Below are 15,161 nucleotides of genomic sequence, written 5' to 3'. Positions count from 1 at the left end.
TGGGGCTTCTCCTTGTACATCTGAGCTGGACCAACCATCTGTCCACACTGCCTGCCATGCCAGAGGCCCTTTCATATTTTCTTAGCATGACACTGCACTACAGCTATGCCAGAACTGAAAACAGTATTTTAGTGTTATTGTTCGACTGTCAAATGGAGTTTCCTTGCTACATGATGTATGTATGTAAGAGCCTCCACGTGGAAACGCATAGGGCCTCTGAATGCTGTTCGACAAGACTTTTTTGGACAAGAAGGATTAGTCTGGGAAGGTTTTTACTGTCTGAATGTTCAGTTATTTAGCTGTCAACAAAAGGGTGAGTGTGACAGATGCAGACAGAGGAATATCAATATTTACATGGACTCCAAAGGGAAAATGAAGGATGAATTTCATTTTGGTCAAACCATTATAATGCCTTTTGTATAAAGAACTCTTCCTGTCTCCCTATATATATAGTTGTTTAGTTTTCTTTGTGAGCAGATGTCACCATCAGTGCATCCCATCCTCCAGTCTGTGACACTCACTGAGTTCATCTCCAGCAGTCTGCCACGAGCTCTTGATGCAATGCAGCATATCTTGCTGACTAACTAAGGTGAGAACGGTGGAGGTGGGCAGCTGTCAGCTGCTTCTCTAAGAGCACTGTGGTCCTCCAGAGCTTGTCCTCCCGTATTAAGCGTTGGTTGCCTGGTAACAGCAAAATGATCATGATTTTCCCAGAAAGACAATGGATTGTTAGTATCTTGCCAGAAGAATGAATGTATCATACAGACAAGCTTCGTTACTCATGTTGTGCAGTCACGTTTTTTTTACTCTGCGATTTATCAAATTCTCTGTTGTTACACTGTCTTTTGTGTGAAGTGCTTTGTGTGATTATGTCTGTAGCATATTGCTTTGTGCTGTGTTATCTCTATATGTTCAAAAGCTTTTGTCTTTTCCTTCTTTTAAAATTGTATGTCCTCTTTATGATTTTGTTCCTAAGTGATTGTACTGTTTAAATAGAAAAATAAATTACTTATTAATTACTAATTTACTTGTATTAGCCCTATGATAATAATAACCATAATAATAATAATAATATTAATATTAATAATAATAATAATAATAATAATAATAATAATAATGGAAACGTGGGCCCATAAAGTGAAAAAAACTACAACATCCACTGTAACAGCCTCGTATTATTAACATCACATGAGGTTATCACAGGACAGGGAAACAGGGCGTTGATGGCATGATGTTGTACTGACACCCAGCATCCAAATGACGGTACTACACCTTCCGTCTGGTGCTGCGTTTTACAGCTTGCATAATTACAATCCATTTTATGTAAGAGACTATTGTGACGCATTTCTTATTTAGACCTTAAATAACACGTAACATACAGAAGATAAGATGCATCTTGCCCCTTCTGCTTCTACATAGCACATGCAGAGATAGAATATATAGTGATAACAATATAATTTAGACATACATGCATGCATAGACAGATAAAGTAAATTAGGTAATGTTACTTTTATAACATCTTGCTCCAAAGTAAGGCAAAGTAAGCTCATTTGTACAGCACGTTTTAACAACAAGGGGGGGGGGGGGGGGCAACAAAAAATACAGAAAGAAGATTATTTTTAACTTTTCACCACAGCCTTTACTGCACAGCTGATTCAAAATATCAAGTGCGACAGAGACAGTACTTCTCCAGTACTACAGTGACGCACACACACACACACTCATACAAACGCACGCACGGTGACGCGTGAGGGCAGCCCGCTCATGCCAGGCTTCATGTGCTTATCCGGGTTCTTTCGTGGTAAACAAGTCAGTGTGCGCCGCAAGGCTCACTGATATTATAGATTTTGTTAATATATTTAAAGTTTTAGAATCAAAGTCTTCAAAGTATGCACACCCTATATTGAATGCTCTTTTTTAAAATTAACTTCGTAGTAAACCAAAAGACTTTTTACAATCTTAACATAGATATGTGTTGGCAGAACTTTTTTAAACTATCCTACAAACAGGTCCACCATAAGAGGTCACAATTCAGTAACATTACCCCAACTACGTTCACGGTACACGTTAACTTATCTCTCCTATTTGGGGTCAGAGGAAAGCACGCTGCAGAAACGTGACAACGCCGAGATACGCACTCAGTGGCTCTGACCAATCAGGAGGCTGGATGCTGTGCGCGTCATGACGTGGGCGGCGTTCGGACTGTAGGTGCGGTGCGGAGGTTGAGCAGTCACTTGTGCTGGACGTTGAGGGCAAATTGTTCTGTTACTATCGTTCAAAACAACTGCGCGACAGTGGAGGAGACGATATATACGGAACAGAGAAGGATTCGTTACAGCTAAGTAGCTCTCGAGGTTGCACTAGGAAGAGGAATTTGATAGAAACGCAGTCAGAAATTTGTATTTACATAACCAGCTATTCGCGGCGGGGAGCAGCCGGTCTTGCCACGGTGTCTCGCTGTCGTTACTAGTACCAGCCGCCTCAAATTACACGCTTGCTAATTACTCTGTCATTCAGTAATACTTAGATAATGTTAAAAGAGTGCGGGCCCACTAACGCGTACTAGTACATGTGTATTTATATATGTATTTTTCACTGTTCAGACAAACAAGTTATACAACGAGCTACGCTACCGTTGGGCAGCGCGGTCCTAAAGCCCGCAGACTTCCTGGTTGTCACATTGCCGGAGAGCGCGCGCTGTCTCGTGCCCAAATGGTTCAGCAGCCATCGGTTTCTAAATTCTTCGACATAATGGAAAAGGTCCTGTTAGAGCAAGGTTAATCAGTAGTTGGACTACATTAGTGATTGCTTTATTAGCAAACAAGCACTTTTTTCCTCTGGATCAGATTTGGATTCCCAGTGGCCTTGTTTCGCCCTGTTTTTCCTGGATATACATTTTTAATCTCTGTTAGTGAGTCGGTATAAGAGTGAAGCGAGGACACAAAGACTTTCTATCATTCAAAAAGGAGTATAAAGGATTCGTCCAGTCGAGTAATGGTAATAAATACGATCCACTGGTTCAGGAAGGGCTTGCGGCTCCACGACAACCCGTCCCTCAAGGAATCTCTGCTGGGAGCGGATACAGTCCGCTGCGTCTACATCCTCGACCCCTGGTTCGCCGGATCTTCCAACGTTGGGATCAACAGGTGGAGGTGAGGAAAACGTGAAACAACAGATATAGTCTTCAGAAGGACGCAGTCACATAGTTCCTCTCTGTGATCCATGCATATCAGGATGCTCTTGGTTATTTTCATAACATAAAAGCGTGTTTCCGGATGAGCAGGTGCCAAATGCATGACGCATGTAATGTGCCATATTTAAGGGGGCTTTTTTTTGCACTTTAGTTGGATGCACTGGCCAATTCACGCCCATATCTGATATCAGATTGAAAGCTGAAATGATTGATGTCAATAGACAGATAAGGTTATCTGCAACTGTTAATCCTTTGCGTCACCTCAAGCTAAAATGTCCAAATATGCAGCATTTCTTTGTTGCATATGATGGCAAAGTGATGTATCTGGGTTTGGGACTGTTGCCCAAATAAAAACCCCTTTTGGGAAAAATCTTTTTTATTCATTTTAGGATATGTTTGAACAAAGTGATCACTCAGTTAATCAAGGAAGTAATCAACAGATTCATTAATAATAAATCCAATCTTTCCAATCAATCTCTACGATCTTTTATATTTTTATATATGCTATCAACTTCTCATGGACTGCAAAAGAAAGTGACCCTACATGGTTACATTTACAGGATGTTACATGTTTTCAGCTAATGTGCACATCCCTTCTTAGATAAATAAATAAACAAAAGTAATTCCCTTAACCCCTGGATGATAATTCCCATTTTGTTTGGCTGTTAAAAGCAGTCTGTTTTAACTGTTAAAACTGGTGCACATGCTGATGTCTCTTAAGTGCTTTTCATTGGATGTTTTGATATGTTGTTTGTTACAGGTGGTTTTTTTTTTTTTTTTTAGATCTAAACGAATCAGAACAAAATTCACTTAATCTATTTTTTTTAAAAAAGCACCGGAGTTGCTACGTTAAATCAGATATTATTAAACTGTTATCATATTATCTGGACTGAGAGACCAACAGGCATGATTTTGATGTTGGTCTTGACGCCATAACACATAATGGATAACTGTGGGTATTGGTGTCAGTGAGTTGAGTGATAGAAATTGTGCACCACCAAGTGATTTACACTCCTCATTACATCATGACATATAGTGGTGAATGAAACCATATCCATCAAAAAAAACAAACATCAATTAAACCTTCAGGTTCATGATTAAAGGAGTGATGATGAGTGATGATGGGTGCTGACAACCCTCATCATTTAAAGTATTATTCTTGTCTTCTCCTCACAAATTAGTAAGATCTCAAACGGGTAAACAGTATTTTGGTGTGTTGATCCTCACCTCCCCACAAGACTATAATTATTGTCAAAATGGATCACAGTTTATCGCAGCACATGTGCTTTACAGCAGCAGACAGCAGTTCCCAGACTTAAGCATTAAGGTTCCACAGCTCATTGCAGAGCGGGCCGCAGATCCACCCTGTGGTCTGTGGTACTAGTTTGCAGCAGTGTAAATGACATTCAGATCATTAGCTCTTCCACAGGGATTAGAGACTTGGCAGAGATGGACCTCTCCGATATCCCAAGCGCCTGAGATGTAGTCCTGAGATAGAAATAGAGAAATGCCTCCAGACTTAATTAGTCTTCCACATTTGCCAGAGCTGAGAATAATGACTGAACACGCTTTGTTTTAATCTCTTTTCTCTCTCTCTAAGTAATTGAGGGCTGTGTGTTGTTTTAGTCTGAACTGTTTGGACTGAAGGCCAAAAAGAGGAACATGAAGTCACACTGCGTTCAACATGTCAAGAGTTGTCTCTTTTTTTCTTTTTCTCAGCTCAACTCTTTCTCAACTCTCAAATGACATAGTTTTAGCCATGTATTAAGTAAAGAAAATGCATCATTGAAAGCTAACATTTTACATAACTGACATTTTCTGAACTCTGTCTGTGAAGTCTGTGTGTGCTAGTCTGACTGACATATGGACAGGCTGTTTGAGTCTGGTGACACTAATAAGTATATGAAGCTGTGAAGCACAGGCTCATGTGACCGAGATAAGAGCTAGGACCGTTAAGTTAAGTTAAGTTACCTATAGCCCAGTGGCTTTGTCACTCTCATTTCTAACTTCCTGCCGTACAAACCGTCTTGCAGACAGTCCCAGATAACATTCAGCAATGCGTTGAAAGCTTCTTCTGTCAAATAAAACAGCTGGTTTCTTTTTTTAATTTAGCTTGATCCGTGACCCAGACATTTATGCATCACAACCTCACAAACGTGTGTGGTATGCTGCTAACTGCCCCCATGTGGAAACTACAGTACCTCAGCTGGCAGGTTCAGCAGTCTGCACATGCAGCTGCTGAATGAAAGAGCTCCTGAGGTTCACAGAACAGTCGGTGTCTCGCAGGATGTTTGTGTGTTCTTTCTCGCTCCACGCTGTGGTTTGCATTGCAGTCCCATGCCGTCATTGGAAGAGTAGGGCAGCAGCAGCAGCAAAGGCGTGCCTGTTATGAAGCATCCATGTTATGCTTCCACAGTTATGTAACGGCAACCATGAGTGACGCAGAGCTCGCGCAAATCGCTTAGCATGCCCTGATTCCTTCTATTTATTTAATTTTTTATGTACACTTCACACATGTGCATGAAATAAAACCCTTCATCTCAAAAAGCAAGAGTGTACGGAGAAAAATAGAGAATCAAAATCTCTCTCGTTTGAGAGTCAAGAGATCTTTTCTCTCTGGGTAGTGAATATGCCGTTACAAATAATGAGATTTAGCGGAGGAAGTGTGTACATTTGCACATAATTTGCATTATACAGAGAGGTACTTTTGGCCGAATCAGAGCTGAGTAATTTATGTGCCACTGTTAGGAAAATGCAAACTAAGGCCCTGCTGCATTACAAGAACTATTAGCAGTCAAACTATAGCGATATTGTTCCAGCTGTCTAAGGTTTTGTATCTTTCAGTCTACATTGTTCAAAGCCAGAAAAAGTTCACTGTCACAAAATGATTTTCTAATGCAATGGGAGGAAGAAATGCTTTCTATAGCTTGCAGCCTGTGTAATTAGCACTTGTTCTTGCACAGACAGCCAGCTCAAGTTATAATTTTAACTGTTCGTGAAGAAGAGAACCTCCCCGTCCTTGAGATCTAGGGGTAATCCTCAGTGAATGAGGTGGGTCAGTGCCAGATGACATAATCACAATGACTTTCCCTACATCTCCCCTATGTCTCCACGCGTGGTGCAAGTAGGTCAGTGTGTTAGCAGAAAACCCTCCACTCCTCTCTGCGTTTTGACCTACTTCTGCTCTCCTGCTAGTGCAAGAGACCCCAACTATCTCTGGTGAGCAGCACAACAGCGAGCACTAATCCCAACAAAGCTGCTTCCATCTGATATGCTAACACTTGCCTGAAACTGTTCGAGCTAGTAAACAGAATTGTGCTGGGTGGCCCATGATCATGAAAGAAGTTTATAAGAAGTAGAAGTGCCTGTGTCAGAGGACTGCATACAAAAATAATGAAAAACAGATGCAGACTTTTTTTTGTGCATTGCACCACAGCTTTGTATAAATGGAAACACCCCAGATGAAGTGAGATTAAGCTCACTGCTTTTCTTCTGGAGTCAGATGGTCTGAGTCAGCCATTACAGCTTCATGCTGTGGAGGTCAGAAGAACAGGACAGCTGCACAGGGAGTGACCCCAGACTCCATTCATGGACTGGAGGGATAAACTGAGCTGTGATGTCAGATAAGACTGTGTTATAAGAGCCTCCAGATGTGAATGTACACGGTGTAATTGTTTGAGAGTGCAGGGTGTTCCCGGATAAAAACACTGCTCGGTGAATGTTCAGTAAAAACAAATCCATGAAACCACTTCCCATAGATCCACTTTTCTTTGTAGCTCTGCTGTGCAGCTCACATGCAACAGATACAACAGCATTATCATTTATCAACAGAGTAGTTGTGTCATGATGATAGGAAATTCTAAATGATCCATTTTTCAACTCTAAAATGTCCTGTAACCAGGTCACAGATCTTTAATAACCAATTTTGAGACATGGCGATGTGGAAAAATCATCATCATCATAATCATCATCATCTGATTACTGAAATTCACAAATACAGACATTGCTATTGCCCTGGAAGATGTAGAATCAGCCAGGCTGTCATCACAACCACTTCACCCAGCTGTCGTCGCAGCAGATCCAACTTTTGGCCCACTGAACTTGTTTCACTTCTGTGTTGCATCTCATGTTATTGCTATGGTTGTCCTTTGGTACACAGCACCACAGAGAGGCTTGGTTGGATAACCGCAGCTTGCTGTTGATCAACACCATAACACATCTTTGTTTGCTGAATAGTGACGTTAGCATTTCTGAATTGCCTCTGGCTTCGATTTTGAGTGGCTAAATTGCTTAAAATGCCCAACCATATCGCTGCTCTATCCACCTCCGACCCTCACATTCCACACGGTCTGTAATCCAGGTGAAAGCCATTTCTAATTTCATCTACATGATTTGCTTTTGAATGTGGAGCTACACTGCAAAATAAATAGCATAATCTGAATTTGAATAATAATTTATCAGTGTCCACATTTGCCAAAACCCGTGTTAAAGCAAGCACAAACTGTCACAGAATCAATTGAAATTAATGTACAACTGCACAATTATGGCTTTTGCTGTTTCTCAAAATGTCACATGATTTATTAACAGAATTATTTACATCATGGTGGTAATGAATAGGAGACTGAGAGTTGGGTATTTGAGCTTCACTGCCAGTTTTCACAGTACACTCAGAGCACCTACTTGACTTTCAAATCAGTAAAAGCACTGTTAGATGTGGATGATACAGGAACCTTCCACCCACAAACTGTGGTATCTGTAGCAACAGCACGGGAAGCACCACATTACTGCCACTCTGTCTGCACACATGTGTGGTCCTGTGGGGGCGCGCGTGTGCTCTGATGTTTACAGTCGGTATTTCTTCTTTTTGGAAAGATAAAAACAGAAGCACAGCACACATTCTGTGGCAAAATAACGACGGAGCACAGTCATTATTTTGTTCTAAAAGTGAAGAAACGTTTCTGTCAGTTATATCTGCTTCTAGGTCAGTATGTCTGGTTGGTTTATGTTCACTGACGTCACATACAGACATGATTAAACTGATGTGGATGCAGGTTGGTTGATGTGTCCACTGGCTGCATGACTGAGCCCGAAGAGTTCAAGGTCTTCTCTAGTTGATGTTAAATTGGGCTCTTTAAGGAGGAATTTTACTATCAGGATTACAGAAAGAAGAAAGGGATAATTATGTCATTTCCCTTTGTAGCACTGCTACAAAGTTTATTTATCATTAGGCATTATTGTCATGGGAGTGAGAAAAGCCTGTCAAGAGAGATTCTTAATCAGGATTTACAACAATCAACGTTGTAGCAAAGCAGATATGTCTGAAACAGCCAAATTAAAAGCCAGATTATTTCCATCATCGAAGGTGATGTCTTAAAGCAGCTTTTTCTGGTCTGATCCAGAGTCCAAAGACATTCTGTTAACTATGATAAAACTATCAGCAAATCAGCACATTTTTGGTGTTTTGGCTTAAAGATATGACCAAAGAAAGTAATTGATTATCCAAATAGTAACCTGGGTTTACAGAGCATTTGTTCCAACTGGAGGAAATATCTTCATTTTGCCATCTGCTGATTGCATCTTTACAATTTTTCTGAAAATAGTGACACCGGCACACTGACCTGTCTTTACCACCCAAACAAGGTTTAATTTAAAATGGTAAAACAGGTTGTTTAAAGCTACACCTAGCAGTGTGAAGAGTGTTTGTTAGACTGTTCCTGTGGTGAAAAAAAGACCTAACTATACTGGCCATGCAGTGTTACAGTAGGGTGTTCCCTGGTGTGTCAGCAGTTGCCTTTGTGCATTTGAGTTGTCCAGAATGTCTAGTTCCCACTTTGTTCTGCCTGTGGCGTTGTTATCTAACCAGAAGTGACACATTTGCCAGAAATGGTTTCCTACCTCCTGAGGTCGACCGACGGTGGACTTTCAAAGGCCAATATAACAATAGTTTGGAGCAGGAAAAAGCCAACAGCTGAACAGATTTTGTTTTACCTACCTGCATAAAATGAGCATATCAGAAAGCAAACTGAATTAAAACTGCTGCATCATTCTTCTACGCTTTCTTTCCCCACTGTTTCAACAACATGACAGTTCATGGCATTGTGACATGTTTTTTGATATTTGACAGTCTAGTATTACTGTCAGAGTTTTAACCACCCTCCACTCATTCCTGTCCTCCTCCAGGTTCTTACTGCAGAGTCTTGAGGACTTGGACTCCAGCCTCCGTAAGCTCAACTCTCGACTGTTTGTGATACGAGGCCAACCCACCGATGTCTTTCCCAGGCTTTTCAAGGTCACACAGCCCTCTCATTTAACCATCAAGCTCAAGCCCACCGTACTTAAAAAAAAAACAAAAAACCTGTTTATTCTGTTCTGTAGCTCACTTTTGTTCAATTCCCTGTTTTCCAGGAATGGAACATTACTCGTTTGTCTTATGAGTACGACTCTGAGCCCTTTGGGAAAGAGCGAGATGCGGCTATCAAGAAACTGGCCTCTGAGGCTGGAGTGGAGGTGACGGTCCGCATCTCCCACACCCTCTATGACCTGGACAAGTGAGTCACCCTCTTACCACAACACCAAGCAGTGTGTCATTTTTGGCATCTGAATTTAACTGCATCTCCGGGTCTATCAGCTCCTTAAGTCCCTCTGTGCTCATCTCACTCTTGCAGGATCATAGAGTTGAATGGGGGTCAGTCCCCTCTCACGTACAAGCGGTTCCAGACCCTCATCAGTCGTATGGATGCAGTGGAGATGCCTGCGGAGTCCATCACAGCTGAAATCATGGGGAAATGCACCACACCACTGTCTGATGACCACGATGACAAGTTTGGGGTGCCCTCCTTGGAGGAGCTGGGTGAGTGAGCGCAGACAGGAAGCCTTTTTGTCCACAACAGCACCATCACCAGAGCAGCTTAGGCTCAGATAAAGCATCAAAGCTTGATCCCACATACTCCAAACTGAAATTCAACTCCATAAGTTGGATTCTAATGTGTTCCTTCAATGCAATCCCTGCAGGCTTTGATACTGAAGGTCTGTCTTCAGCTGTGTGGCCGGGTGGAGAGACAGAAGCCCTCACACGACTGGAGAGGCATTTGGAGAGGAAGGTCAGTCACGACTTTTTCAACTATGATTGTACCTACTGTTTTGTCATGTAAAGAAAGAGAATCTGCGATTTAGAACCTGCTATTATTTACAAAAATGTTTTCCAGATAATATTTGTCACTTGAAAACCACAAAAACAGCTAGAGTTTATAGTGGAGTAAGGCTCCGTTTTAGCTTCTTTGGTTGCTTCTGTCCCAGTGGGATAACCTTGATAGAAGCCTTGTCAATGCTATGATGCAATGCAACACTCTGCTATCGTTCATTTTCTTTCTTATTTTACCCCCCGTAAGGCATGGGTGGCCAACTTTGAGCGTCCCAGAATGAACGCCAACTCGCTGCTCGCCAGCCCAACTGGCCTCAGTCCGTACCTGCGTTTTGGCTGCCTCTCCTGTCGCCTCTTCTACTTCAAGCTCACCGACCTGTACAGGAAGGTAAGTCGGGAAACATCTCTGAACAAAGGGCGCCAGCAAATGGTTCCTATCTTGTTCTTATTCTATAGTGAGGTGAATTATCCATAGCAGTGTTGCTTTGATGTGCTGGCTCCCTCTTGAGGCGCTGTTGTATAGTCAGACTCCAGTGCAAGTGTTGACAGTTAAGAAGTATGAAGTATTATCGAGGAAAATGTCTGTCTGTCACTCTTACTACCAAGAAGGTGCAGAAGTTATGTAAGATTAATGGCTTCCCTCTATTATTATAGTGAAGTGAATGACTGGACTGTTGATTGACAACATTATTAATAGATGATTTGATAATAGAAATAAGCATAGTGTTTTATATTAAATACATACGAACACACACTTGTTTGGATATGATAAGTAACACCCTGACTTCCTGAGACCATAACGTGTGGCGCCTCTTCTCCAACCCCACCAGGTGAAGAAGAACAGCTCCCCACCGCTCTCCCTCTACGGTCAGCTGCTGTGGCGCGAGTTCTTCTATACGGCAGCCACCAACAACCCCTGCTTCGACAAGATGGAGAGCAATCCCATCTGCGTTCAGATCCCCTGGGACCACAACCCCGAGGCGCTGGCCAAGTGGGCGGAGGGCCGGACCGGCTTCCCCTGGATCGACGCCATCATGACCCAACTGAGGCAGGAGGGCTGGATCCACCACCTGGCGAGGCACGCCGTGGCGTGCTTCCTGACCAGAGGAGACCTGTGGATCGGCTGGGAGGAGGGCATGAAGGTAAGCCACATTAAAGTTCTTTCATATAAGGCAGTGGAACTGGTTTTCCTGCTATTCTGTTTATTTAAAGAAAACCCGCCCTGTTTGTAGTAAATGCGGTCCTTGCCATTAGGACATGTGTAGGATATATTTTCTGATTATTGAAAATGACATGAAGTGAAAAAGAAGTGCAAGAAAGAGGAAAAACAAACATAATAACTAGTTCAGGCCAAATGCTGCCAAACACATGAATACTCATGTTTCCCAGCCAACGTGAGGTTCGTTTGTGTGTCTTCAGGTGTTCGAGGAGCTGCTGCTGGATGCAGACTGGAGTGTGAATGCAGGCAGCTGGATGTGGCTCTCCTGCAGCTCTTTCTTCCAGCAGTTCTTCCACTGCTACTGCCCCGTGGGTTTCGGCCGACGCACAGACCCCAACGGAGATTACATACGGTAGGTTGATTAGCCTCAGTTCTGCTACATACCTGCTATGTAAATGCTATGGATAAATAAATACTAAGTATTACAAGTATTAAGTGTTTTATACAAGATTAATTTATTGTGAAATGTGTAGTGGCCTCTTTCTAAGGCAGAGTGACCTATTCAGTGTCTAAAACATAAATCAATTAAAGCCTTAACTAATATGACTGAACAATTAAATTGGTTAATGTTCCAAGAAAATATTTTTTCCACTGAGTTTTTAATGTGTTTAATGTGGTCGGGGAAGTGGGTGACACATGCTAATAAATCACTGTTGGCTAATTTCACCTCCGTAGCTGTGTTGTGCTTGTCATAATAACACATTACAGCAGCCCACACTCAGCCTAAACCTCTTCATCACTTCCCCCAGGCGCTACCTGCCCATTCTGAGAGGGTTTCCAGCCAAATATATTTATGACCCATGGAATGCTCCAGAGAATGTGCAGAAAGCAGCCAAGTGCATTATTGGAGTGCATTACCCCAAGCCCATGGTGCACCACGCAGAGGCCAGCCGCCTCAACATTGAGCGAATGAAACAGATCTACCAGCAGCTGTCCTGTTACAGAGGCCTCGGTAAGGACACGGCACTCGGCCTGATATGATTGTTTCATAATGTTCACAAAAAGAGTTTTAACAAATGACGCAGATTTAACTATTCTAACTATTCTAAACTTGTGCCGTGTATGAACTGTTGACTGTCTGTGTCTTCAGGCCTCTTAGCTACAGTTCCATCCAACTCTCATGGCAACGGCAACGATGACAAAGAGAAGTCTTCAGACATGATGGGATACCCTGTTGAGGCTCCGCATGATGCTGCAGCTCCGTCTGGTAAGTGGCGTAGCGCCTTCCTATGCAGCAGCTTCCTCTATAGACTGTGGCGGTGAAGTTGTGTCTAAGAAGATGATGCATTTGTTGTTTTGTTTTTGTAGGCTATCGGATGCCAGCTCACTCCCAGGGAGACTGGCAAAGCGGCGTCACGTACATGCAGAGTGACCTACAGACCAGCATCAGCACACAGCAGCAGGGTGAGGACCCTCAGCCACTCCATCATCCATCTCATGTGTCTGAATACATTATGCACTTGGGCCTTGTGCTCAGGAGTCCTCGATAACCTCCCTGCTAATCCTGGAGTCTTGCTTGAATTCCAGGTTACGCAGGAACCAGTACCAGTGGGATGTGTTACACCCAAGGCACACAGCAGATTCCTGGTCCTGTGATGCAGAAAGGTGAGAACTGATTTTGAGACTTTGTGTTTTACCACAGCTGATGATTTAATTAGGTTTTTTTTAATAAATCCCATATTGTTTAAATGGATAAAAACATCGAGGCTCTCAGTTCTCAACGGCACCAGCTTTAGAGTCTAGTCTGTGTATGCTATGTCATTCCTCTGTTTTGCACTTGGTAAAACTGTATTTTCTGTGCGGCGCTCTCAACTACGCTCTTGTTTCATTTACTCTGTAGGACCTGACCACCACTGCACCCCTCAGACCAGCGGCAAACGGCACAGCGAAGTCTCCGGGAATGGCAGAGGCTCTAAAGTCCTGAGACAGAGCAGCCACTAGAAAGGTTAGTTGGAAACTTAATTCACACTAAACACATTCCTACTGAAATGTCCGGCCTGTAGAACCAAACAACAACTGACCACAAAGGATCAGCAAACTAGCAAACAAGAAGCTGATTATTGATTAAAATTCACTTAGAGTTCCTTAGGAGAAACTTAAAAGGTAAGGCTGGTATTATTCTGTATTTTAGTTGTTGCCCACTAATCCCATCAAAAGATCAAATCCAACAGTGCTTTTATCTGTCTGTCCAACGTCCCAACCATGTCTGTGGCCCAAACCCTTCCTACCTAAGACGTAGCTCTTAAGAACTGGGTGACGAACATCTACATCACGGCCAGGCACAGCCAAGTAGTGCATTTGTTTCAGCTGTGGATTTGATGCTCTATTGAGTGTTTCTGGCAGCAGGACGGTGCATCTGGGACTGAGTCAAAATAAACACCCCTTTCCACCACTGGGCCACACAGACAATACTTGTTAATACGATTTGGTCTTTTCATGGGATTTGACAGTAAGAAAAACATGTCAGCAGACCAACCTGTATCCTTTAACTTACTTTAGGTTCTCTCTTTAGGATGTGACTAAACTGTCTATTAGACATGTTTATCATGTGTGTCCTGTCTTTGTCCTTACAGGTGTGTCTGCAGACTTGCCGTCAGTCAGAAGGTGTACAAAGCCCAAACACAAAACGGACACAAAGACTTGGACTTTTCTTACAGCACTACACCATTGCATGAACACACACCGTCAGGAGGTGCATACAAACTCACACTGAACACATTCACAAATTTCTCAAGTAACGGGACTGTACATTGTATGACCATGTGGACTGCACGGCCCGGCCATCACTGGAGCGGCTGTTACACTGTGCTCATGTTTGGGTTAATATTGACGGGACAGAAGTCCCTGTGTATATAATGTATTTGCTAATTTCTGCTCACATACAACTTGTACATATTTGGATATTGTATGTGTGTTTTCTCTCTTTGTGTAGCCATAGACCCGTTGATATATTTTTGATATGACAAATCATTGTGGATGGATCTTTCTTTTTGGAAAATTTTCAATAAAAATAAAAGCATTTATAGACTGTCCACTCTAAAAAATGTTGCAAAACCGTGTATCCATTCTAACACGTCCGCCTGTCCTCTCTTTTATTCTACTTCCTGATTTCTCTCCCTTCTGAGCCGTCTGATGTATCTATCAGTGTTTTGATCATTTCCTCCCTCTGTCTCAGTACTAGTGAACTAGTTTTATTCCTCACCACTGTAGAGGCAATATCAGTATGACGTTAACTATCCAGTTATCGCCCTTGTCAATGGTTTCTGAGAGAAGGCGACAGGTATACAGTCTTCATATCATGGTGCCCCCCCCCCCCCGTATAATTCCCCCAATAAATGTACCACTGGAGAGAACTGCTTCACTTGCTGCTTGTTTCTTCTCAATGTGCTTGTTTAATTAAAACTGGGTTAAATATACGAATGGTTTCAGTCTATTCCTTGAAGCTCAGGTTTTGACAACAGTCAAATAGTTCAATATTTCAAACTTGGAGAAAACTTCCAATGAAATGAGCCTGATTGGTGCTCTGGTTTTACTCCAAATTACATTTATATGTGAGTTAAGTGACCGTTTGTGCTCCTGTTAAATCAGAGGAAAAAGTTTTGACACTT

The 15,161-nt window shown here is 42.4% G+C and overlaps 1 protein-coding gene across 2 annotated transcripts; it reads left to right on the top strand.

The window, feature by feature from the left end:
- The first annotated feature begins 2,244 nt into the window (after window positions 1-2,244).
- Window positions 2,245-14,969, top strand: LOC139221980 (cryptochrome-1-like). Of its 2 annotated transcripts, none has more exons than XM_070853938.1 (14): window positions 2,245-3,152; window positions 9,374-9,482; window positions 9,599-9,741; window positions 9,859-10,043; window positions 10,205-10,293; window positions 10,582-10,722; window positions 11,165-11,476; window positions 11,754-11,905; window positions 12,303-12,505; window positions 12,644-12,760; window positions 12,862-12,957; window positions 13,081-13,158; window positions 13,394-13,498; window positions 14,139-14,969. In XM_070853938.1, the coding sequence occupies exons 1-13, from the start codon at window positions 2,995-2,997 to the stop codon at window positions 13,492-13,494; spliced, it is 1,884 nt and encodes a 627-aa protein (XP_070710039.1). In that variant the 5' UTR covers window positions 2,245-2,994; the 3' UTR covers window positions 13,495-13,498; window positions 14,139-14,969. The 2 variants fall into 2 exon arrangements, with proteins under 2 accessions (XP_070710039.1, XP_070710038.1); XM_070853937.1 differs by having other exon boundaries at window positions 14,127-14,969.
- The last annotated feature ends 192 nt before the right edge of the window (window positions 14,970-15,161 follow it).

The sequence above is a fragment of the Pempheris klunzingeri genome, chromosome 22, assembly GCF_042242105.1.
Source record: "Pempheris klunzingeri isolate RE-2024b chromosome 22, fPemKlu1.hap1, whole genome shotgun sequence".
NCBI lineage: Eukaryota > Metazoa > Chordata > Actinopteri > Acropomatiformes > Pempheridae > Pempheris > Pempheris klunzingeri.
The sequence above is the reverse complement of the archived record's forward strand: the minus strand, read 5'-3'. Positions and strand labels throughout refer to the sequence as shown.

Bases quoted from the DNA above. Each gene is read 5' to 3' on its own strand.
- LOC139221980 (XM_070853938.1), top strand. From the start codon at position 2,995: ATGGTAATAAATACGATCCACTGGTTCAGGAAGGGCTTGCGGCTCCAC. The intron at 10,294-10,581 runs GTCAGTCACGAC...ACCCCCCGTAAG, and splicing joins AGAGGCATTTGGAGAGGAAG to GCATGGGTGGCCAACTTTGA. The intron at 11,906-12,302 runs GTAGGTTGATTA...CACTTCCCCCAG, and splicing joins CCCAACGGAGATTACATACG to GCGCTACCTGCCCATTCTGA.